Below are 25,826 nucleotides of genomic sequence, written 5' to 3' on the forward strand. Positions count from 1 at the left end.
CTGGATTCGGTTGAAAGGATTGCTAGAGGTTGAGTGTCTGCTTCACTTGTCCGGGGAGGTGGGCCATCGAAGTCCCTCGGCTGAGGGCACGGTGCTACTCCAGAGAAATCAGCTCTTGACCAATCAAATCAAGACTCCCTCCTTTATGCAAGGATTGTCTGAAACCATGGCGATATCAAAGCTTGTGCATGAGGATAAACAAAATCTGATTTTAGAAATGCATTCATGTTTATTATCTTCAAATTCCCCAATTACTAGACCACAACTGAGTGAAGGCCTCATCAATAAAATATTGCATTTTATATAAAATATGCCATGAGTGTAACTAAATCAAACATTAATCAAACTTCAGGCCTATCAAAACGTATGATTTCCCATCAATGATATTTTGCAACACATGCTATGACAAATGTGCCTTACTATTTCATTGTTTAAGACATTGTTTACTTTTCATTGTTTAAGATAAATGCATAGTATGACAGGTATGTCAGCTGGTGACACTGGTCTCAATGACAACATGGCTGAGTCACATCCCACATTACTGCATTCATCTCCTAACTTTCAGCTTGCAATGTGAACACATTAACGTGTATCAGGTGTGATTAAGGGGCATCAGTGGATTTAGGAGTCATTGGGGTTAGAGTTAGCCGTAGCCAGACATCTACATCATTTAGATCTAGAATACCCCTCAATAGAAGTGGTAAACAAGTAAATAAATGCTAACATACATATTTTTAACAAGGCGTAACAAGGGACAAATGGAAGACAATATTCTGCTTGACACAAAGACAACTGATCCTTTCTTCAGCACAGTATAACAGATGTTTTTTTCATAGGACAACGCATAGTTCAAAATGGCAGCAGACGGTCAAGTGGACAACTTCAACAACTGGAACTGGCGAGCCTGAGCCTGACCTAGGAACACCAGGCGGACCGAGGAGGCTTCACTGGAGTTCATTCAACCAGACAAACCTGTCACCATGCAGTAAAGGAGGTAAGGAACCAACTTCAGTTGTGTTGGTGGAGCAACTGTCCTGCCCTCCGGTCGGCCGGTCTGTCTGTCTGTCTGTCTGTCTCTGTCCTGTCCTGCCCTCTGGTCCGTCTGTCCTGCCCTCCGGTCGGCCGGTCTGTCTGTCTGTCTGTCTGTCTGTCTGTCTGTCTGTCTGTCTGTCTGTCTGTCTGTCTGTCTGTCTGTCTGTCTGTCTGTCTGTCTGTCTGTCTGTCTGTCTGTCTGTCTGTCTGTCTCTGTCCTGTCCTGCCCTCTGGTCCGTCTGTCCTGCCCTCTGGTCCGTCTGTCCTGCCCTCTGGTCGGCCGGTCTGTCTGTCTGTCTGTCTGTCTCTGTCCTGTCCTGCCCTCCGGTCCGTCTGTCCTGCCCTCTGGTCCGTCTGTCCATCTGTCGGTGTTTGCAGTCAGGACAGTGAGAGGAAGTCAAAGTCTGCAAAGATGTCCTGCTGGTCGGCGGTGAGGAAGTAGGGCGTCTGTGGAGGCGTGAGGACCGGCTTCAGACGCGTGAACTCCTGGTCGAAGTTGCAAACGTCGGTCGGTGCCTTGATTGACGGGAAGAACGGCGGCTTCACCTCCTTGGCCAGCAGAGCCTGCCAGTCCACGCCCTGCGTTGAAGAACATTTTACCTTAAACACTATTTTCTAAATATTGAAATCAAGGCATAGGCGAACAGTGCAAACATGAAACGTGAATTGATGTTATTCCATTTTGAGTTATTTTGCTAAGCCTCTTCTGACGTTTTGTTTGCGGTAAACAGCTGCTGATGCATGTCGTTTTTTGAGCTCGGCTGAATGCACCTTTTAAGGAATCAGATTGTGAGAGTTGCCGGCTCTAACCGATGTCTAACTGTTGTTAATGAGCCGATTATCTTCATAAACAACGACTCATCAACGCTGCACGTTTGCCAGACCCCTGCTGTAAATCCCTGACCAATCTGACCCGGTTATGGCCGTGCCTTTTTGACACGGCACCAGCTTACCATGTACAGCATGTACGTCACCATGGCAACTAAGCATGGCTTTGACTGAACATTCCAATGTCAGCTGAGTTGGTTGTTAATAAAGCTGGGAGCTAAAACTTCCAAATGGTACAGCACAAGATGGCCGCCGCTACACCCACCACGGAACGACTATCTGATGTTCATGGCTGTTCTACTCATTCTACTTCTATGAGAGGATCTTGTAAGTACAGCAGTGTCCTCTTTCTTTAAGATCAGGGAGAGTGACTGACAGAGAGAGAGAGAGACAAAACAGAGAGAGAGAGAGGGAGAGAGAGTTACCTGGAAGAACCTGTGTTTCTTGACTTCATTGGCGTCCTGCTCTCCTGCTCCCAACCTCCTCTCTGGGTCCTTCTGCAGCAGCTGGAACACAGCAGGCAGTCTGGCTCAGACTCGTGATTTGAAGTTAAAAAAAAAATTAAAAATAAAAACACCTTTCTCCAAAGCCACTAACAACATTTGCTTCAGTATCATATACATATCAGATACAGGTGTTCATTAGATACAGGTGTGTGTTGGAGACTGCGCTTGTTGAAACTTTCACGGTAACACACATTTCTCCAATGTAAGATACAGGAGCATAACACACCTGTACTACGTCTATGGGGGGTGGAACACACCTGTACTACGTCTATGGGGTGGAACACACCTGTACTACGTCTATGGGGGGTGGAACACACCTGTACTACGTCTATGGGGGGTGGAACACACCTGTACTACGTCTATGGGGGGTGGAACACACCTGTACTACGTCTATGGGGGGTGGAACACACCTGTACTACGTCTATGGGGTGGAACACACCTGTACTACGTCTATGGGGTGGAACACACCTGTACTACGTCTATGGGGGGTGGAACACACCTGTACTACGTCTATGGGGTGGAACACACCTGTACTACGTCTATGGGGTGGAACACACCTGTACTACGTCTATGGGGGGTGGAACACACCTGTACTACGTCTATGGGGTGGAACACACCTGTACTACGTCTATGGGGTGGAACACACCTGTACTACGTCTATGGGGTGGAACACACCTGTACTACGTCTATGGGGTGGAACACACCTGTACTACGTCTATGGGGTGGAACACACCAAGGCAGCGGAGCACGTACCTTCTGGATGATGGACACAGCGTCAGGTGACAGGAACCTGGGGTAGCGGACTTCATCATTCACTATGCTGTCGAACACCTCCTCCTCATCGTCACCAGGGAAGGGAGACTGCCACGGTCATGAGGTGACAGGAAGAACGGCCAAAACAACACAGAACATTCACCTGTGTCCAACATCCCATAGCACATGCACAACTACAAACATCCATTTAACTCATTCAGTGCCGAGGATGAATAAGGTTGCCTACATTTTCAACATTCTGGAATGCCAAGAGTGACTTGATTAGCCAAAAATACATAAATTATGATACTTAATTTTGTAGCCAATCAAAGTATTGTTGCTAGGTAAATATCACATAAAACAGAATTCCAGAATTCCTTGGCAGTTGGTGAGTTAATGACCAATACAGGTACAGCTATAATCATATCCATGACCACCTAGACTTTTTAAGTCACTCCTAGGGGAATTGTCTCAAGTGACATGACAAGTGCATGGCCAAATTCAATACCTGTGGAATAGAAACACAACAAAAACCAGTCCAAACCTGACATTTTCAACCTACCAATCACATTTGAACCGAAACTGTTGATAGAATACACACTATTTGGTGTGTTTACCATTTCTACTCTGAAGGTGAAGGTACTCCAGACCAGATGTCCTCTTGGTTCAGTTCTACGGTACTGACCTCTGACCTCTCCCTCCTGGTTCTGTATTCAGTTCTACAGTACTGACCTCTGACCTCTCCCTCCTGGTTCTGTATTCAGTTCTACGGTACTGACCTCTGACCTCTCCCTCCTGGTTCTGTATTCAGTTCTACGGTACTGACCTCTCCCACCAGCATCTCGTAGATGAGGATGCCGAGCCCCCACCAGTCCACAGAGCTGGTGTAGTTGTTGTCCGTCAGAACCTCGGGTGCCAGGAACTCTGGTGTCCCACAGAAGGTGGAGGTGCGGTCCCTGTGGCCCATGCCTGGAGTCCCAGGGGGAACAAACGGAAACAAAAGCCTCACTCTGCACCATACATTTCACACAGCAAAACCCACGACAGATATTGCCCTTTCGAAGGTGTCTTCCTGTAGGCTGAGTCTTTTAAAGGAGCAATCTGGGATTTGAACGACAACAAAGCAGTCGAAGCAGCTGAGTTTCTGTGTCATTTTAATAAACATAAAACCAGCTCAATGACTTGTTCTGTTTGAGAAATCGTGCAGGGTGGTGTAGATGTTATACAGGCCCTGTAGTACTGATCTCATTTGGAATCAACCAGAGAATTGGTTGATAGGACTGGTAGCTGATACACCATTTACCTTCCTTACACAGCCCAAAGTCTGCCATCCTCACCTTCCTTACACAGCCCAAGGTCTGCCATCCTCACCTTCCTTACACAGCCCAAAGTCTGCCATCCTCACCTTCCTTACACAGCCCAAGGTCTGCCATCCTCACCTTCCTTACACAGCCCAAAGTCTGCCATCCTCACCTTCCTTACACAGCCCAAAGTCTGCTATCCTCACAAAGCCGTCTGCATCCATAAGCAGGTTGTCCAGCTTCAAATCGCTGAGACAGAAGAGAAAAATGAAAGAAGGATGAAATAAGCCTTTTCAAATGAGTGACAGGTAATTTAATGTCTGAAGGGTGAAGACCAGACCTCACCGGTAAACTATTTTGTTCTGGTGCAGAAAGTCCAGTCCAAGCAGCACACAGGAGGCATAAAACCTAAGTCAGGCACAGAATGGTGTGTGTTTATATATGTGATTATATTGACGGTTGTCTCTTTGTGAATACAGTTTTTTCTGTGTTTTTTCCAATTAATTCAGCATTTTCTCTGAGTGCTAATATCACATACTTTCATTAATTACAGTGATGACAAATTATTTTACATTCAAGTTGAATAGGACGACAAGTCTCCTTTTGTTGAATATTATGATAGTTTAGGCCTTTTATTTATTTTCTTTAATTAGGCCAAGGAATTGAAATACATATTTGATACATTATTTAAAGTGTGAGAGGTTGCATCTAGAATATGATTCCTTCCTCTAGAATATGATTACTAATTCAACATCAACATCAATAGCATCCATTAAATGCTTTAGAAATAGTTGAATGTCATGAAGAGTGTCTGAGTTGTTCCAGGTTGTAAACAGACTGCTGCTGGGTTACTGTGCATGGCTGTGGTATGGAACCATGACAGATACATATATCTACAGCACCAGTCAAAGGTTTGGACACACCTTGCCAAGAGTGTGCAAAGCTCTCATCAAAGCAAAAGGTGGCTACTTTGAACAATCTAAAATATAAAACATATTCTGGTTTGTTTAACACTTTTTTGTCTTCCTTCATAGTTTTGATGTCTTCAATATTAATCCACAATGTAGAAAATAATACAAAATAAATAAATACCATTGAATGAGAAGGTGTGTCCAAACTTTTGACTGGTATTTATGTGTATGTGTGTGTGTGTGTGTGTGTGTGTGTAAGCTTACCGAGCCTGCTTCTCTGTGAAGATGCTGGTGTGTATGTGGGTCATGAGATCACCCCCAGGGGAGTAGGCCATTACGAAGCACATATGGTCGACCGTCTGAAAACAGCCGTGCAGGTTCACTAGGAAGGGATGCCTGGACGCGCTGATCGTCTCCAAGATCCTCTTCTCACACATCAGACTGTATGACACACACACACACACACACACACACTTTATCCGGTAACAAATATTTCATTTTTGATCAGTGGACAAAGGCAGGAATAGGTACATTGGATCATGTGTACATTTAGAGGACTCATCTCACCTCCCCTAGAGGTTGCAAGTTCTATAGTGTAACTTTAAGGTCCACTGCTGACTAGTCTGTCATGTTTAGTCTGTTTAAATCCGGTCTCTGATCTGACCTCTCACCTGTCCACTTCCTCTCTGATCTGACCTCTCACCTGTCCACTTCCTCTCTGATCTGACCTCTGATCTGACCTCTCACCTGTCCACTTCCTCTCTGATCTGACCTCTCACCTGTCCACTTCCTCTCTGATCTGACCTCTCACCTGTCCACTTCCTCTCTGATCTGACCTCTGATCTGACCTCTCACCTGTCCACTTCGCCCCGCGTCACTATGTCCCCTTTCTTCAGGGCTTTAATGGCGTACAGTTGGCCTGACCTTCTGAACTCTGCCAGCAGAACCTTGGGGAGGGGAGGAGGGAGAAGGATTGACCAGGTGGACCTGAATGGAAGGTTTTCCCCCTGAGGTAAGAGGCCCTCGTGACTCTACCTTTCCAAAGTGCCCGCGTCCCAGAACTGAGATGCATTTAAAATCTTCCATCTGCATTCCTTCTTTCCTCCTGAAAGAGAGCAAAAAAGGAGGGGGGGGGATGAAAGACGAGGAGAGGGTGAGGGTGAGGGTGAGGGTGAGGTAACCAACACCACCTCTAGTCCTAAGGGAGCTTAAATAATGAGTGAATTGTGGTTACCAGCGCAGGGTGGGGGTGGGTTGACTTACTTAGGAGTGAGGTCAGTGCGTCTCCCCTTGGGGGCTTGGCTGCTGGAGTCCGTCGAATGACCTTTAGAGATCTGAGCGATGGGGGCGTAGGAGCGAGAGAGAAAGGTCAAATACTTCTACACGGTATAGAGAAAGTGGAAGTATATATACTTATATATCTGATGGTCCTCAGAGTAGAACAGCAGAAAAGTCTGTAATTATTGTAGAAGTGTGGCTCCAAGGAAAGGAAACTGGGGAAGTGGGGTTTTTGTAATCGTTGGAAAAACCGCAAATAAACATTTCTGCCATGAAATTTAGCAGCAATATGTTCAATGCATTTCCTCATAAAATGTAGAACTCACCCCAGGCAGAGGGGTTTCTGACGTGGGGGTCTTGCCCGTGATGTGGCGCGGGGGTTTGGATGGACGTTCTTCACTGAAGTCGAGTTTCACCACCGCAGACTGTCTATAATATGCAAATCATGAACAAATACAAAACATTCATACAAATCGTGTTCACAGTTGCATTGTATCGACCTGAATTGCACTACATCAAGAATGGGTCACAAGACATGTATTTAACTGCTTTCACTGTTTCTTGCACTGCATGAAAAGATGGATTTCCAGAATGTTTACAAAAACTGGTCACATCCATGAAATGGTCGTTTCTCTTCCCTTTAACTCACCAACTACCAAAGAGTTCCGGAACACTCACCACCAAGAGAGCCAAGTGTTCTATGTGGTGTTTACCTAGCAACAATACTCTGATTTCTTTTTTCTTTATTTTTTAATATATATATCAAATCGCATACTACTTTCTGTAGAAATGTATGTTTTGTTCAATACATTTTTTTACAAAAAATAAAAACTTATGCGACTGGATTTTAAATAATGCTAATGCTAACCCTAGCGTTGGAGGCGTGGAGGCCTTCTTCTCAGTGGAGGGGGGGGAGGTGGCGCCCAGGCCTGCCAGCGGGGGGCTCATGGCCGCCAGGGAGCTACAGGGAGGCAGGACGCTCATCATCAGACGACCCCACGTGGCGAAGTTAATGTTCATCTGAGTCGCCCGCAGGAAGTTTTTCCCTGAGGAGACAGGAAGTAGGTAGTTATTTACAGAGGAGACAGGAAGTAGGTAGTCATTTACAGAGGTTGGGGAATAGCCAACAAACCCACGGCAGAGCGAACTGTTGACTGTTGTTCCAGGGAGGGAACCGCTTAGGTTGTGGGTTCGATTCCCACTGGGACCATATATACTGAAAAATGTATGCACTCATGGCAATGTAAGTCGCTTTGGATAAAAGCATCAGCTAAATGGCAGATATTATTATATTAAGCCAGAGACACGGTTTTTTTCATGAGTTTCACCAGTCAGGTTTTCTCTTCCCCTGTGAGTGATGCATTTTCTAATTGAGTACAGAGGACAGCACAGCAACGGCAAGCAGTAACTTTTCAAAATCAGCGCTGCAATCACAATTAGACGACTGAGTGGTTCGTCTGATTGAGTAGTTAGACATGCAGTTTTTTCTAATAAAATAACAGTAGTAAGCCCAACCAAAAACGGAACTAATGCAGTGGTGGAGAGCGTACCTTTTTCTTTGGGGAATATTCGCTTCTGACGCTGCAGCTTCGGATGCCTCTCAATTATAGGGTTGATGAAGGTCACCTGCAAACACAGTGACACAATAATGGTGATTGTGTTATTGTACGACACTGATATTGCATATATATGGTGATTGTGATGTAGTATCATACTTGGTGATATTAACATGGTGTTGTGAGAGAGCAGGGGTTCTGCTAAAGGCACACCATTAACACCACATCCCTGAAAAGGTTTGGAGCGAAATTGTTGGGAGACGGCAGTCTGCATTGTCCGTGCTGCTCTGCAGTCAGAGGTCAAGTCTGCATCGTCCGTGCTGCTCTGCAGTCAGAGAGGTCAAGTCTGCATTGTCCGTGCTGCTCTGCAGTCAGAGAGGTCAAGTCTGCATTGTCCGTGCTGCTCTGCAGTCAGAGAGGTCAAGTCTGCAGCAGCTCTTCTAACTGCTAAGCATCTATTATTCTAGCACCACAGTTTTCTGCGATGAATACAGATAGTTTGTGTTTGTGATTAACAGGGTGACTGTGTCCCCAGTGACCTCTGACCTCTGTGAAGAGCATGCCCTGGGGCTCCAGGGCCAGACACATGCTGTGGCGCTGGTTGTCCAGGAAGTCCTCCAGACGCAGGAACTTGACGGCACACAGCGCCCTCCAGTCCCTCCAGAACACGCTGACCTCCAGCTCTCTGGACTAGGAAGGGGCGGGGCATCAGATGTTACACACACAAACACAGACACAGACACACAGCACAGAACACATACAAGTGTATACGTCCACCCCCCCAGACACACTTTCTGAAAACTCAGATGTTTTGAACATCAGAAGAGATGTAGACAGATTTGATGGGATAAGGGACAGTCTTTAACTGATTCCAACACAAATGTCCTCTTCCCTCCAAAAGAAAAACAACATTTTCTTCTGCTCAAAAGCCCCGGCCCGTGGTTTCAACGCAGCGCAAGTCTGCTTTGACCTTTTGAGATTCACAGTGGAACATGAGCAGCTTATGAGCACGATGTGCCACTTTAGGGGAAAGTACAGCATTAGAGGAGAAGGAGATCACTGACCCGCTCCAGCTCGATGCTGAAGCTGTGGTTCCAGGCCTCCTTGCCCAGGGCTCTCCAGTGTGTACAGCCGACCGTCCTGTTGTCCACCTTCAGCACAGCGCTGATCTCCGCTGAGAAAAGGCACAGTTACGGTGCGTCAATCCTGACATTTGCCAAATACCCCTCATTCCCTTGTACACAATGTCTGGACAATGTTTTATACTTATTTATGATACGCATACAAAACTCAAATTCATGCAAACAGTCTGTTGACCTCAATGAATGACTTGCGAGTTTCAAGTAGGGACACATTGGAGAGTAAATCACAAATCTTGGGAAAATTTTGAAAATATCAGATTTTTAAGGTATTCCCGTACCTACATTTCTGAGTGTCAAATTCAAGTACTTTGAGCACCTTGTGCAGACCCTGTCTGCCCACTGCACCACAGCGGGCACCACACCAGTATACGCCCTGGTTCTATGCCCGTCCCAGTAAGACACCAGTACACGCCCTGGCTCTACGCCCGTCCCAGTAAGACACCACTATACGCCCTGGCTCTACGCCTGTCCCAGTAAGACTCACTGGAGAGCTCGTCCATCTTGGTTGTCTTCCCGTTGGTGCTGCGTCCTGATAGGCCGGTCCTGATCCTCAGAGCCTTGGCCTCCGCGGGGCTGCTGGGCGTGGAGGAGATGCCCGCCACGCGACACCGTCCCGGCACCGCCTCCAGAAGCTCCTGGCAGCCCAACAGACGCACCTCCAACCGACCTGACGGGGGGACGGGGGGGTAACGGGTTGGGGTCAATTCCGTTTAAAACTGTTAATTGAAACCTTTAACGCGGTAAAATTCCATGTCCAATTGAAATAACTGGAGACATCACCGTGGTGAAACCGAGTGACAGTTGATCGTGAGTTACCTGTGAGGCTGGCAGGCTTGAAGAAAGAGGAGGAGCAGGAGAAGGTGGAGGTGAAGCGCTCTCTCAGCAGGCTGATGGAGGGCGAGGCCCCGGGGGGGAGCTCCTCCCTGAAGGCGGCCCGTCTGGGGTGCTCCTGGGGAAGCTCGCTCAGTCGCTGCTCCAGAGACAGATGTAACAGGTCCAGCTTCTGAGAGGACTCCTGCAGTTGCCCCTGGGCCTGTGAAATATGAAGACACACACACACACACACACACACACACACAGACACACACACACACACACACACAGCACATAAAGTCACAGAGATCTAGTACAAAGCTCACAGGCGTTTATTTGTTTGAAATTATTGGAGACTGCTGTTTATACTGTTAGTGAAATAAACAACTCTGCCCTTGCTGATGAAGCTTTTTAGCTCTACATGATGATAAATACCCCCCCGGTGCCCACCTCTGCCAGAGCACGGCGGTCCTGCACCCTGCGCCCCCCCAGCTGCTTCACCACGTTCTTGGCGCCGTCGGCCACGGCCGCCTCGATCTGCAGGTGGTGACTCAGCTCAGCCAGACGCAGCTCCAGAGGACTGATGGTCTCAGAGGGGCGGCCTGGAGGGAGGGAGGGAGGGAGAGGGAGGAAGACAGGGAGGAAGAGAGAGGGAGGAAGACAGGGAGGAAGACAGAGGGACACGTGAGCAGTTACATATCCACTAGGACCATCAACTCTTCCATAAGGGGAGTTTGAACACAACACCTGTTAACAGTCATCTGTGCCTCACCCTCCTGATCTGAGGCGTCCCTCTCCCCCCCTCTGGCCTGGGTGACTTTAACAATCTGCATGCGGAGCAGCTCGATCTTGGTGCGGCTGTCCTGTAACATCTGCTGGGCTGTGGACAGCATTTTACGATCCTGGGAGATGAGATGAGACACATACGATGTGGCTGGAAGGACGTGATTTATTAACGTGCAGTTATCATTATCATATTAAATGATGATATATATTAAATATGATATATTAGCAATATGAACATTTTATGTACCTTTTTGATTTCAGCATTATTAACATTATACCTCCCACAGTCAAACCCCCATGGTGTACTTGTATCAAAAGTCGATTCATGTGATCATATAGTCCTTCATATTGCTATTTATATTTAATGAATTGTTTAAGTTGACATTGAACACCAATTGTAAACTTTGAGACGGCCATATTCTTGGGCCATTTTTCTAGGGGGCGGACAAGGGCAGATAGGGTGTGTTGTCTCCACCTTGTGGTGGCTTTCGGCAGCACGTCACCCCGTGTGTCTGCAGGAGCATTGAGGCGCTGCTCGTATTAAACACCAGGCCACTGTAACCAACCACATCCACTCTCCTCAGGGGACCGGCGGGGTTTAAACCTCAGCAAACAGCTGTATTCAACAAAGTGAAGTTCGGGGCCGCTTAGTGGCGTAGCACACTAATGCGTATACCACATAATCGCATGGTCCCTGGTTCGCTTACGACCCTCGACATATCCTGCATGTCATCCCTCCTCTCTCTCACCCATCCTTCCTGTCAATCTCTCCTGTCTCTATCCCCAGTTAGTTAAGTTAGGCTAGACTGAACATAATGGAGGGGTGGGTCCCAACCTTGACGGGGTTGCTGGCGTACGTCTGGATGATGTTCTCGGCGCCCTGCTTCACCTTGGTCTCCATGGTGAGCTGCTTCTTCAGCGCTTGGACGCGGCCTGCCCGCGGGGACGTGCACTCCTTCCAGTGACACGGGTCAGGTGACGTCGTCTCATCTAGTTTACAGCAACAGCAAAATATAACAGGCCATTAAATAGGAGGGGGGGGGAGGGGAAGGGGGGGAGGCAAAGGGAAGGGGGGGTGGGAGGGGAAGAAGGGGGAGATGGGGGGGGAGAAGGGGGGATATCCAATGTGCTAATGGCTCCACCGTGTCCCTTGTCCTTCATTGAGCCAAGTGGAGCCTTCTCAACATGGCCTATTCAGTGATCTATTCAAATGTGGATAATTCCTCTCAAATACTCATCACGTCACCACCACCATGACCCGACCGTTATCACTGGCTTCGGTCTGTATCGCCACGGTAACCACCTGCAGGGCTCTCCTTCTCGGTGGCCATGGCCCGGGCGTTCAGCTCCTGCAGCTCCCAGTGCAGCTGCTGCAGCTTGCGGCTGGACGCCCTCAGCTGGCTCTCCACGTCGGCCGCGCCCCTGCGGTTTGAGAGGGCCCGCCGCAGCCGCTCCGCCGCCTCCTTGATCTTCAGCTCCCGCTGGATCTCCTGCCTCAGCAGGGTGCGGCCGTCCTCCAGCCGCTGCTGGAACACCGGGTCCAAGATGTCCCCCTCCGCCAGGCCCCGCACGCACGTGCTCTGCAGGGAAACACTGTTAAATACAGACTTTTGGGGATCTCCATTTGCCAATATAAAGATTCTGGGATTTCTATAAATACTTTTGGATTTTCATTGTCATATTTAGATTCAAAAACATTTCATGCATCAGAAACATGCAAATAAATTAATCTCAGATTAAAATGAGAATGTCCACAACAGGGTTGACAATGTGTTTTTTTTTTTTTTTTAAGAAAGTGCTCATAATTGTCTTAATTTAACCTCTGGAGGTGCCACAACATGTTCATAAGGTTCAACATGTGCATTTTTGCTTTCAAAATCAAAAGTCTGAAATGTCCCTTATTTGTGGAATGAGCCAGCTGTGGGTCCTCTCTGGCCTCTCTCATTCAACAACAACAGTTTCAACGTCAAGCTACTTGTGAACCTTTCTTAGCTAGATAAATTAGCTTGCAAATGCGATCATAACAGGCCCACCATCACTAGCCAATGTCAAACTGTAAAGTTAGTTCTTCATCGCCTACCTGCAAGGTGAATCCAGCCATGTGAGTCAATGTGACGGCTTGGTGGCGGGTCCACGAGGCAGAGGTATTCTACCTGATCGATCCCTGGCGAGGGAGGAGACAGGTTGTTTTTTTAATGATATGCTACATTGATTTTTTTATCAACACATTGTCGTGTGTTGGCACTGTCAATTCTTACACTTTTTTTTTTAAACTAACTTGGAACAAGTTTGCTTCTACGATCAGGCAAACAGGGGGAATTACTAAATTGTTAACCAATCCAAAGCGAGTGTTAGCACCCCGTGACCTTGACTCTGCTGACCCCAGTCGGCGCAGAAAGGTATGAAACTTCCCTCCTGATCAGCGGCAGAATAACCATCAGGAACAGGTTTAGGTCCCATTAGGTATTTACTGTGATTTGATTATTCCGAATATGTTTAGTAATAGTTGATATAATTGATGCAAGCTGTAAAATATCTCTTAGGTTTGAACGTAGGATTGATAAGGGCTAACGAAGCTAACTAGTACCTGGCTAGCTATCTAGGTTAAAATGTGCAGAAGCTATGGCAATATATATCTTCTATGCAATTAATGTGAAAATAATTTTGCGATTCTTAGTACAGGTAGAAGTAGAACCCTGGGTGCAGTTTCATCACTGATGTATTCCGTCTGTACTTGCACCTGTAATGAGACAACATGATAGAGGGAGAGAGAAGATGAGGGCAGCCCAATCAGTTCCCGTCATATTATTCCATGTCATGTGTTAAACATGTCTTCATCTCAAACGTGATTGCTGTTATTATAATATTACACTTCACTTGTTCAGTGAATCTGTAAGTCCCAATGTGGATTTGAGGTCAGGAGATGGCTTTGAGCAGTAAGTACAACAATACCGTTTATTTGTACTTGTCATCTGTTCCTCATCAGACCAAGACCATCTGTCTCATAATTCACATTTAAACTTCAAAACAATTACGTTGTGTGTTCTGTTGAGTGGGGAAATGACTATAAATATCATTCCCACACTCATTTACCATCTGTTGGCAAATTGCACTATTAAAGTTATCTAACCCAAAAGTTAGGAGGATTTATCAGCCTACGGGTATTCTGTCATACCAGGCTTATAAACATCACAATTTGTGCCAGGCCATTGTACTATATATTGGTGGAAGGAGCGGGACAAGACAACCCCCCCTTCCTCCTCCTTTCCCTGTGAGGTTTTGGAGAGGACGGGAGGAGAGGACGCCCAGTAGGGGGCGGTAATGCACCATGGAGGCTGGATGCCCGCCGCCGTAAAAGCCTCCTGCAGAAGAAGCAGCAGCTCTGCCAGACGACCCGAGCGTGTGCGCGGCTGAACGACACGATCTATTCTCACTCTCTGCAAAGTGGGACTACCGTTTCTCTCCCCAAGAAGACGTCCAAACAACGAGGAATACTTATCCTGGTTAAATATCCACAGCTTTCGAACATAATGTCGGCCTCGGCGGCGAAAGTCAGCAGAAAGGAGCAGAACTCAAATCATGACGGAGGAGACGAGACCTCCGGTACTGAACAGCGGCCTCCTGATAACCTAGCATTAACGCGAACGCCGTTTCACTTTTAATATCTATTATGCATGCATTTTCTCACCATTTCAACGAAGTAGACTATTCTGCAAAGAGCTGCGTGTTGAAAGTGTTGTTGTTGCAGCTTTGTGTTGTGGTGATGCTGAAACTAGAGTGGCCTACCGCTTTAGCACGCTAATGCTAGTTAGCTTACAGTTGTGTGGGAGGCCATGTTATACCCCGTGTACGAGCTCATTGTGCAACGCATGTTTGAAAGGGACTAGCGATTGTTTCGAAAATGAACCGGACAAGTCTCCGATTTGCATTGTGATATCTTGCAACTATCATCTCCACGTCTTTGTTCATTCTTGTCGGTTGCATCGGTCTTAACGGAGTAGCTGATGAGTGATCAGCTAGCAGGTAGCTAGTCCGTGGCTAGCGGCTGTTCAACGGCCTCGTTGTTGCTCCTCCATCGGGATTTGCCTCGTTGAGCGGAACCATCTACTATAGAGTAAATGAAGAGTCGATGTCAGTATCTAGCTCATCTAATCTGGCGTATTTATCAGCCCCGTCAATGAAAGCACACTCACTGTATCGTGAGCTCCCTGAGAGTGAGCTGGTTGGAGCAGAATGCCCCCTCGGGTGACGGACGGGGGTCCTCCTGTCGACCGTTCAAACCCCGCGGCCATGCGGAGCCGCAGGAAGCCGCACCGCCGCCGCCAGGCTGCTTCAACCACGGTGGGCTGGCTGCTGCTGCTGCTGCTGCCCGGGGGGTTAACACGGTTTTAACTTGATGAAATGTGATCTTAATGTGTGATTTTAGCTCATAGAAATCACCGTGCCGTTTCTCAGCCACTACGCTGGGTTAGTAACACGCCGCGGTTTCGCGCTGGAACATCGCATGGCAGACAGACGCGACATCTCTGTGCTTTTCGTCTTTGCTTTTTTCGTCTTTGCTTTTTTTTGTTGCTAACTGTGAAATTTGATCCCCTTTCAGAAAAAGAGCAGCAGGAAGCGATCGAGCACATTGATGAAGTACAGAATGAGATTGACAGGTAGAGTTCATTCATCAACACTATCCTGAGTTAACAGTTGCCCACCTCTCCTATTAGTTAAAAGAGAAACCAAATCTGTGTGATCTTTATTGTAGGAACAATAGCAAGTTGGTTGGTTGTCCCAACACTAAGGCACTCTTAACAACACGTTACTTCAGTATGAAATGTCATAGTCGATATGAAAGCACTTATTCAGAGCAGAATATTAAAGATACAAAAAGAAGAGACATAAGACCTCTATAAAATCCAAGTTTGTTTCATCATGACTTGATCTTTCTGGTCCTTTTGTATATATTATTTAAAGATATGTGTGTGTTTTATTTATTATTTATTTGGATGCACCAGATCCATGGTGAAGGCTATTAACCACCACAACTTTTGGTGAGAGTGCCTTCTTTTTTGGATGTGCTGTTGTTCCCATTTTACCCCTTTCCAATTCTGCTGTTCATGTCTCTCTTCCCTCCAGACTGAACGAACAGGCCAGTGAGGAGATCTTAAAAGTAGAGCAGAAGTACAATAAATTACGTCAGCCGTTCTTCCAGAAGCGGTCGGAACTCATAGCAAAAATCCCCAACTTCTGGGTCACAACATTCGTCAACCATCCACAAGGTGAGCATCAACATTTTACCCTTTACTTGTACTTCCTGACATGATTATGTTTGTATTCCAAGAGAACGTAGACCTACTTCAGTTTAAAGGTGTTCCACATCTTCAAACATTTTTTCTGGTTTGACCCTGACCTTGGTTTTAGTTGATTAGCCCGGAGAGTTTTTAGTTACATATGTTGCTTCCTTAGATGCCGAGTAGTTATATTTTGGGCCCCATTCAGTCTGGAAACATGTTGTGAGTAGTTAGCAAACTTGTAGTAGAAGCTGTGACATTGATTGACGATGTGGGGTTTCAGTCAGCCACCAAGCTGGTTCCTCAAGGTTTCTTCCAACCAGGGAGTTTTTCCTTGCCACTGTGCCCTAGGATTTCTCATCACTGGGGAGTTTTTCTCTGGCTATTTGGGGGTCTACAGTCGGTTGTTTGTTTATATTGTATTTATTGTTAATACTTTTCTTTGATGGTGTAGACTTTCTATAGGCACTAAGCTTGGTTACTCCATTTGTAAATGATGAAATTGTAAACAGTGTAGCTTCAAAACATTGTTTAAGAACTATAACTATTTTGATCTCATGGATGATCAGTCCATAGCTCTGTCTGATTGGTTCCATCTCCAGCCCTGTCCCTCAGCTGTCACCAAAACAAGTGGCAGACTGACTGCTTTGCTGTTTGAGTCCCAGATTGCCCCTTTAATTCACTTTGAAATAATGTTGAAGCCTGCGTCTGTTCAACATGGTTGTTCCTCTGAGATAACGTAGATGCATGCAACAGAAAGTCATTTCTGTCAGACTGTAGATAAGTGTACACATTTCCATAATTGTGACTGAATGATTGTCCTGTTGTCTCCAGTTTCAGCCCTTCTTGGTGAGGAGGATGAGGAGGCCCTGCATTACCTCACCAGAGTGGAAGTGACCGAGTTTGAGGACATCAAGTCTGGTTACAGAATAGATTTTGTAAGTGTCCCAAGCAATCAAGCATAAGATCCACTGTATTTTCAGAAATCTCTAAATTTAAATGTACCCCTTGTTTATGATAAATGTGACTACTGAATACTTCAGTGAGCGTGGACCCACTTTCTGACCTTTTCATAATAACAAAAACAGAACTATTACTCGGTCTGGTGTTGTTGCTCTTATGACACTGAGAAAAAATAATGGAGTCCTTTATCAACATTATGTACATACTTCTTTAAAAAAGTAATGGACAAATATAACCAACATTTTAAAGGAGATCAATGTCATTCGTTTAAATGAACAGCTGTCTTTCTCACACCAAAGCTGGCAAAAACCTCCTAATTAGCATGATAGCCTATTTATCCCAATACGCTATTTTAAGCCTTCAGTGTCATTCATTGGCCCAAACTTCCATTGCAATGAAGCTCCAGGCCTGCTCTGCCTGACCAAACATGGTTTTGATTGTGAAAATGCGCATGATTTGTTTTTGCTCATAATTGTTCTTGATGTTATTCTCAAATGTTCTCTCCACTGCTCCTCCCTCAACTTAACATATTCACAGCAATCCAACTTTAACACGTACAGAGAGGAACTTCAGTTGCTTACATTTATAACTTTATAACTATTCAGCTTTTTCTAACTCAAACCCCTCTGTTAATATACTGGGGTGTTTATTTAGGCCAACATTCTTACTGCAACTTCTGTGGAAATGTCACAACTCTTAAAAAAACATCAGGAGACCTGCAGAACCTGATTTATCAACAAGATGGCATCTATGAATATGTTCATCTTGTGAAACGCATGCTGGAGTTAGTGAACATTTTGTGGCTTGTGAAAGCAAGACAAACTTGTTTGAAAATTAATGCTGTTCTCCGGGAATGTCATTCTTGAGGCATTAGAGATGTTGAAATGAATGCTATTTGCATACCAAAATGTATGTACTCCACTGTTTATATTTAGGTGTTGTAATATGGTATGTATAATTCACTGATCGGGTTTTAAAGGTGCATTTTGCAACGTTAAGCTTCCTGTGGCAAACAAGGTTGAATTGTAGTGGAATTCAAACTGCCTTCAAGGTCGAGTATCGAAAGGAACCGTATGACATCACCATGCAGACAATATTTCACATCTGTCATGGACTTTAATTCTATGATCGACAACCGATGGATTGATTGTGAAAATATTGATGGTATTTTCATCCAAAGTAGTTGCAAAATGCATCTATAAGTAAAAAATAATTGAGCAGAGACTAACCTGATTCTGTTTCTTTTTGTTTTTAGTACTTTGATGAGAACCCTTACTTCGAGAACAAAATCCTCTCCAAAGAGTTTCACTTGAATGAAAGTGGCGATCCGTCTTCCAAGTCCAGTGAAATCAAATGGAAGGCTGGAAAGGTTTGTTTGGACGTCTACATTTAGATATGTCAGCTTTTAAACGTCTGAGTTTGATGGGTCGGAGCAGTGAGGCTGTTAGAACCCTCTTAAAAGGTTGCCCTTGGGTATTATTTTCCTTCCTCCCCTCAGTTTTCATAAAAATAAATTGCAATAAGTTTTACATGTTGCTGCCCTGTGAAAAAATGTGGTGACGATTATTAGCAATTGTGTATTGATGTCCTTTTGTTTTTGCCCAACCCGGTCTCAGGACCTGACGAAGCGCGCGGGTCAAACGCAGAACAAGGCGGGGAAGAAGAGGCCTCACGAAGAGCCAGAGAGCTTCTTCACCTGGTTCACGGACCACTCAGACGCCGGCGCAGACGAGCTGGGGGAGGTCATCAAGGACGACATCTGGCCCAACCCCCTGCAGTACTACCTGGTAGGGCTGGCAAGGTCATGGCGTTTGGGGGGTCAGGGGTCGGGGAGGGGGGGCGCGCCCAAAACCTGTAGCACAGCATTGATTCACCATAAGTATTATTTTGAAGGGGAATCGTACCTCTCACGCTAGTGATTGATTATTGTTCCTAGCTTCACACAGAAACCTCTCCAGCCTGAAATGGTGCCGGCGAGCTGAAATTCACAGGTTCAGACATGCAGCAGCTGTCGACACTTCCAAAATGTGGACAATTGTGCCGATGATGCAATAGTCAGCCCTGCTATCTACCTACCTACTCCTCCACAGGATCATCCACCACTATCCCTCAGCCTATTTCGGCTCCCCACTTTTCTGTCAAAGGATGGAAGTGGCACACAGTCTGCGTTGTGTTTACAGTGAGATCGTGTGCTACTCGAGTGTAACGCTCTGGGGAGCCACAAGGGGGAGCTCAAGGCTAAGAAAGTAGAGTGGACGAGGCACTTAATCAAAGCTTTACTTCAGCTGCCTTTCATTTACTGTGATCGTCTTGGCCGGTTATAGTCATTTACTTTATTGAATTAAATCATTTGAGCGTAGAATTGGCTGTGTGTCACAGAAGGCGTGTGAACTCTCTCTCATATATAGCCAAAGTCATATTATGGGCTGTTGTAGGTGTGTTGATAAATCATGACTTCCATACTTTTGTGATCTTAAAGAGTAGAGAACCCCTGATCCACATGTTTATGATGGTGTGGAACTGACCAGGAATCTCACCTCCTCAAGGTCCCTGACATGGATGACGAGGAAGGCGAGGATGAGGATGATGATGAAGAGGGCTTGGAGGATATTGATGAAGAGGGGGATGAAGAGGAAGGAGACGATGACGATGATGATGGGGAGGTATGATCTATTTCACTCGCTGTGGAAGATTTGTTTGCGCAGACTCACTTTACCAGAGTACTTATGAGATGTTCTGTAAAAATAAAATAACAGTTTTTAATTCAACCAGCTCAACCACTCTGTCTTTCTAAACTTGTAGGGTCACTGTTGTAGTGGATTTGACATTTGAGGACTTGCCTGGTGTTTTGAGGACTTGCCTGGCTCATTTCTGCTGCTGTTAAAACGGTCAATATAAACTGTGTCTTTTTCTTTAACAGGATGATGGTGAGGATGATTAAGCGTGAAACGGACATATTCCAACCTACACTTCCCCATGTCCTTTCCCTTTAACCATCCTTCAACCCTTGGGAGCAAGATGCTTTGTTTTTATTTTTTTATTATTTTATGCTGTCTACTGAAGCTGCCTGTCCATACCATGTCTCAACACGTTAACTCCCAGGACATCTCTGAAGTCTTGCGTGTCGTCTAACTCCAACACGTCTCCAAAGACCAATAAAAGAGAAATACTAGCAATCTGCACGTCATCTCCTATAGACTAAAGTTAAGGTATATAGCAATTTATATTTACAATATATAAGTGAAGTTTCTGTTTGAAGTTGTGAGTTGAATAAGAATAAGCCATGGTGCGGTGATGACTTAATCACAGCACCACTAGCCACTTTTTATACACTGTATACGGTGCATTCAGGAAGTATTCAGACCCCTTCACTTGTTCCACATTTTGTTGTGTTACAGCCTTATTATTCTACAATGGATTAAATTAATTTTTTCCCTCATCAATCTACACACAATACCCCATAATGGCAAAACGAAAACAGGTTTTTAGAAATGTTTGCTAATTTATTACAAATTAAAAAAACTGATCACACTTACATAATTATTCAGACCCTTTGCTCAGGTGTTTCTATTGATCATCCTTTAGATGTTTCTATGACTTGACTGGAGTCCACCTCTGGTAAATTCAATTGATTGGACATGATTTGGAACAGCACACAGCTGTCTCTATAAGGTCCCACAGTTGACGGTGCATGTCAGAGGAAAAAACAGGCCATCAACATTTTCTGCAGTATTGAAGGTCCCCAAGAACACAGTAGCCTCCATCATTCTTAAATGGAAGAAGTTTCAAACCACCAAGACTCTTCCTAGAGGCAAACTGAGCAGTAGGGGGAGAAGGGCCATCGTCAATGTGACATTTCAGTTTTTTATTTCTAATAAATTAGCAAACATTTCTAAACATGTTTTTGCTTTGTCATTATGGGGTATTGTGTGTAGATTGGTGAGGGGGAAAAAATTAATTGAATCCATTGTAGAATAATAAGGCTGTAACATAACAAAATGTGGAAAAAGTGAAGGGGTCTGAATACTTTCCGAATGCACTGCACATGTTATTTGATGCAGGGGTAGGGGGCGGGCTACTTGAGTTGACGCAGTTTTTCTTTTGTGATTCATTGTACCGAAAGTACCAGCTTGCTCTTGTCAACTAATGTAAATGTTTTGGGGTCTATATCTTGGTATGACACGGTTGTTATTGTAGACAGTCCAAATGGTTTTGGTGGGGCAAGTGGGCATTTGACACATCAGTGTTTGATGTTGATTGAATTTTCATTGTAATGTTTTACAGACACCCATGAGGTTTGAAATGTACATTTTTAATAAAAACAAAACACACAAAAATGTCCTTGTAATTTTGAGCTTTGCTAATTTACAAATTTAACAACAATAAATAAAGAGTAGAATCTTATAGGGGGGGGGGATCCACATTTGTGTTTTTCTCCATCTTTTCCACTGGAAAACTGTTCACGTTAACATTTAAGTGTACCAGTTGCTTTGTTACAATAAATAAGAATATAAAGAAATGTGTGGAGTAGTTTCTGAACAGTAACAGAACAACCAGGTGGGTTTCAGATCCGAGATCAGTCTCTTGTAAATGTTTCTGATTTTAGTGGAATTTATTTTTTAGTTAATCAAGCAATGCATTATTCAGTAGGCACACAATTAGCCCATTATCTACCATACTTGGCAACGTGAGTGAGTAACACTTTACATTAAAGGGGCAATCTGTACTGTAACATGGGACAGATTCGTGCCATCATTTTTAACATGTATTTTCTTCGACAACGCTGTCGCATTTTTGCTTGGAGAAAGAATAATAGGGCAACGTTATATCGCTGTTTCCTAATCAATAGATTTCCTGTTACCCTATTAAAAATTCCAAACATGCGTGGATAATGCGTCTTGCCATACAGATGTGTTATTTACAAAATGACGGAGATAGAAAAGTAAGGGGAGAAGTTGTTCTGATTCAAGTTTGTTTTATATCCACCATTAAAGCATTTTGTGCTGACCTTGATTGTGAGGTTTGAATTATAATGTAGTGACAAGTTTCTGTTTGATGAATCTGTTTTCATTGCTTACATAACATCAGTCAGTTAGCAAGAAGTAATGACAGCAAACCTGAGCTCAAATGATCTGATTTTATTATCAGTGATCAGTGCTTGACCTTCTTTGGGAAGCATCCGAAGCAGAAGGCCTGTAAGGCGGCAGCAGCGAAGCGGCGTGCAAAGCCAGGCTTCTTGGATGTCTGAGCAGCTGGAGCGTCAGCTGAAACAACAGTGACAAGGAGTGATGATTAGGCTACTCTGATATTCAACAGGAACACCTTGGCTATATCTAATCCATTCTCTAGCTGCTGAATTAGCATCTTTCATATGTCTGCTGTTGTTATGGGAGAGTATTATCTTACCAGGCATTGTTGCCACTGAGCTCTGCAAAAAAGCAAATTATGGACAAGAGACAAATAATGTTAGTATCCCCCTAATAACAAAACACAGTAAAAGCGGAAAGAGAGATTCATCAATGACATTTCTGTACAAGTTTGGTAAATGTTCTATTACCTTTCCCTTGCAAGACTTTCCCTTGCATTTCCGGGGTATCTTCAGCTCCTGAGAATCACAGAAGCAACAACATTATGCCAGGACAGCAATGACAATTATTTGACATCTGACCTCGATGGTATTGTCAGAAGAAAACAATACCTTAACAGCAGGCCCAACAGCCTCCTTCTGCCGGAGGCATGGGCAGAATGTGTGGCAGCAGCCCGCCTCCATGCTCTCAGCCCTGGTCTGGGTCTCTGTAGTGGCAGCGCTGCTGGTGGAGATGGTGGAGGTGACATATGACCTCTCATCAGCCATAGACGCCACAATGGGGATGAACTCCAAGGCAGCGTAGTGGCTGTGCTCCGGAACTGCGGAAGCCTCCGACACAGTTCTAGAAGTTTGAGTTCTGGAAGTCCCCTGTCCCCCCGTCTGTGGGACTGACACAGTGGCAGGGTTCCTCTCAGAGCCCGTGTAACGGGAAGGTTCCGGGCTGGTTCCCTCGGTGTCATCAGCATGAAGCGGCAGCACTTCCATGCTGATGAATTCTTCTCGACCGAACTCCTGTTGACTGACACTGACGAGCCCCTGGACACTTTCTCTGGAGGAGGACTTGTACATCTCCGTCAGGGACTTCACATCGTCCGCTTCCCAACAGGGACTACTATCACAGGAGGAGTTAGGAGAGGCTACCCAGTTCTTCTCCTCCATAAAGCTGTAATCCTCCATGTAGGTCTCGGCTGGGGGGCTGTGTGGGAGACTCAGGAAGGTCTCCAGCAAGTTCCTTACAGCCCCCTCCACAAAGCTGTACATCAGCTCCATGTGGAACTGGTCAGCGGTGTTCTCAATCACCGCCGTCAGGTTGTCCACGGCGGTGTCTGAGGAGCATCTCCTCATCAGGGTGGTCTTGGCTTCCTTGGATCCCAGGAGGATCTGCGCCGCGTGTGAGATGAGCTGCTCGGAGAAGCCGTGGATGTTAGCTCTGCGGAGGAACCCCTCCAGGTCCTTGGAGGCCAGGAAGGCATGCATGGGGCAGGGAGAGTCCCCTCTGGATGAGCTGGGCCTGCTGGTTGAGTTCTCCGTGCCCATGATGGAGAGGATACTGCTGGCCGTGGCGTTGGCCTCGGTGGCCAGCTCATCTGTTACCTCATCACTGATGTCTGAGGAGCGGCCCGGGTCCATGTTCACACCTGGGGGATCCACAGGGACCTGAGCAGCCAGAGTGAGCACATGCTTGAGGCTCGCTTCCACAGAGTTCACCAGGCTTTGGCCGACCTCCTTCTCCACCTCTGGGCTCAACTTGGTGCCATCCAGGAGGAAGGTCACAATGTTGCTGGCGACCATGATGGTTGTCGGGGTGGAGCGGCGAGAGGATGAGGATGAGGATGAGGATGGAGACTCCTTGGTAAGGTCGATGGGTCCAGGGGTTCCATCGTTGCCCGCTGAGATGATCTCCTCAATGACCAGGATCATCCTCTGTTTGGCCTCTGGTGAGAGGAGCTCACATCCCCTCCTACAGCCTGAGGATGTCTGGCTGCTTTGGGAGGAAGATGACCTCCTGCCACACCCAGAGAGAGGCCTTCCGCAAGGGGAAGCACTGCGCCCAGAGACAGACCTTCCTGATGTCTCCTCCCCAGCAGTCAGACTGCCCTGGGGGCTCAGACTTGGAGGAGATGGGGTGACATCACCAAACAAGCCCAGAGACCTGTCCTCCCGCACGGACACTTCTGCCTTATTGTAGGCGACGTTCACTGCGTCGGAGCAAATGCGGCTGATGCACTCGTCTGACAGGAAAAACACCGGGTGCCTGTTCTCACCCCTGTCAGATGACTCAGTGGGGCTTGGTGGCAGTTGGCGACTGGCTGTCGCACCCGGGGAGGAATCCACACTCTCTGGTGACATGGGCTCAGCCTGAAGATATATGATCATTCACATGAGTGTGACTTCAGGACTAAATCATAGACATTCAGTGGCCTAGACTAGCCTAGCTGTCACCAGGTTTACACTACAAGTAGGCCTTGTGGTTTTATTGTTGAACGAATGCCAGATTATTGTGGTGGTTACATGTTCAGCTGCAGTTTGTTTAGCCTGCATGTATGTGTCAAATTCTATAATAATAATAATAATAATAATAATAATAATAATTATTATTATTATTATTATTCACATATAGCCTTCTCTACTTACATGTTCATGCTGGTCCTCTGTCTCCACATATTTGGATTGTTCATCCATTATTCACTCCTGGATTAACAGAAAGAGAAAAGTGAGAAAACATGTCAACAGAAATGGTGTGGTTGGATTTTTAGAAGGAGAAACTTACATTGTTCATAGCAATTTGCTCAAGAAACATGAATGTAAAACAGAGCACAATGTTTCTCCGATGACAGGTAAGCAGTATCTGAAAATGATTACAGGAGTGATATTAAATGTCATTTCGTCACAACATTTCGCCCTTTGTTGACGTCACAGATAAACCAGATGTTGCGGGTTTGAGATGCAGTCTGGTTTTGGTCGCCAGTGATGAAGTCACGGCCCGCAAACATCATCAGTCCTTTCACTATCACCATGAACATACTTTTACATTTGGAGTTTGTAGAGAACGCATGGTGATGTATTATTATAACATGGAGCGGATAGCTAGCAGTCCTGAAGAGAGAGACTCTTTTTGATAGCTCCAGTCCAGATGTGAGACTTTACTACGACTAAACCCCGAACTAACCCCGGGATTAACGAAGGACAACTAATTAACACAACGTTAACTCATTCAGTGCCAAGGGTGAATAAAGTCGCCCAAATGATCAACATTCTAGAGTGCCAAGGGTGACTTTATTCACCAAAAATAAATAAATGATGAACCAACTCACACCAGGAGGGGCGCTGCATCATTATTGCGGTACACTTGTTAGCTTCTGCCCCGTGTTGTCCTCTTATTGTAGGCCTACTGTACATTGTAATTGATTCATAATACAAATAAAAAGTGACGGAATTTTGACAAAAATGGAATTGGACTCTGATAAGAAGTCAGCATAATCATTTATTGAATGAATACAATTAGTGGACAATGTAATCTCCGGATTTTGTTCCAGGTGTATTCGTCTGTCTCTGCGTTCTGCTCTCTGTCACACCTCGGTCCTACCTG

The 25,826-nt window shown here is 45.6% G+C and overlaps 2 protein-coding genes across 5 annotated transcripts; one reads left to right on the forward strand and one right to left on the reverse strand.

Moving 5' to 3' along the window:
* Nucleotides 1–230: 230 nt before the first annotated feature.
* Nucleotides 231–15,497, reverse strand: pkn3 (protein kinase N3). Of its 4 annotated transcripts, none has more exons than XM_083669889.1 (24): nucleotides 14,595–15,497; nucleotides 13,587–13,646; nucleotides 12,987–13,070; nucleotides 12,210–12,486; nucleotides 11,742–11,896; nucleotides 10,893–11,022; nucleotides 10,571–10,722; nucleotides 10,124–10,340; nucleotides 9,792–9,974; nucleotides 9,230–9,339; nucleotides 8,712–8,855; nucleotides 8,160–8,235; nucleotides 7,478–7,655; nucleotides 6,936–7,038; nucleotides 6,595–6,665; nucleotides 6,367–6,436; nucleotides 6,187–6,278; nucleotides 5,596–5,772; nucleotides 4,766–4,828; nucleotides 4,593–4,669; nucleotides 3,946–4,088; nucleotides 3,120–3,227; nucleotides 2,286–2,366; nucleotides 231–1,611 (listed from the first exon to the last, which is right to left on the reverse strand). In XM_083669889.1, exons 3-24 carry the CDS (start codon nucleotides 13,005–13,007, stop codon nucleotides 1,411–1,413), a joined length of 2,829 nt encoding a protein of 942 aa, XP_083526015.1. In that variant the 5' UTR covers nucleotides 13,008–13,070; nucleotides 13,587–13,646; nucleotides 14,595–15,497; the 3' UTR covers nucleotides 231–1,410. The 4 variants fall into 4 exon arrangements, with proteins under 4 accessions (XP_083526015.1, XP_083526017.1, XP_083526016.1 ...); XM_083669892.1 differs by having other exon boundaries at nucleotides 1,443–1,611; nucleotides 2,286–2,395; XM_083669891.1 differs by lacking the exon at nucleotides 13,587–13,646 and having other exon boundaries at nucleotides 15,100–15,497.
* LOC310804600 (protein SET-like) lies at nucleotides 14,282–21,088 on the forward strand. The gene is made up of 8 exons (XM_083669895.1): nucleotides 14,282–14,509; nucleotides 15,507–15,564; nucleotides 16,031–16,173; nucleotides 17,020–17,123; nucleotides 18,404–18,517; nucleotides 18,765–18,935; nucleotides 19,695–19,811; nucleotides 20,069–21,088. Exons 1-8 carry the CDS (start codon nucleotides 14,437–14,439, stop codon nucleotides 20,087–20,089), a joined length of 801 nt encoding a protein of 266 aa, XP_083526021.1. The 5' UTR covers nucleotides 14,282–14,436; the 3' UTR covers nucleotides 20,090–21,088.
* The last annotated feature ends 4,738 nt before the right edge of the window (nucleotides 21,089–25,826 follow it).

The sequence above is a fragment of the Argentina silus genome (assembly GCF_951799395.1).
Source record: "Argentina silus genome assembly, chromosome: 5".
Lineage (NCBI taxonomy): Eukaryota > Metazoa > Chordata > Actinopteri > Argentiniformes > Argentinidae > Argentina > Argentina silus.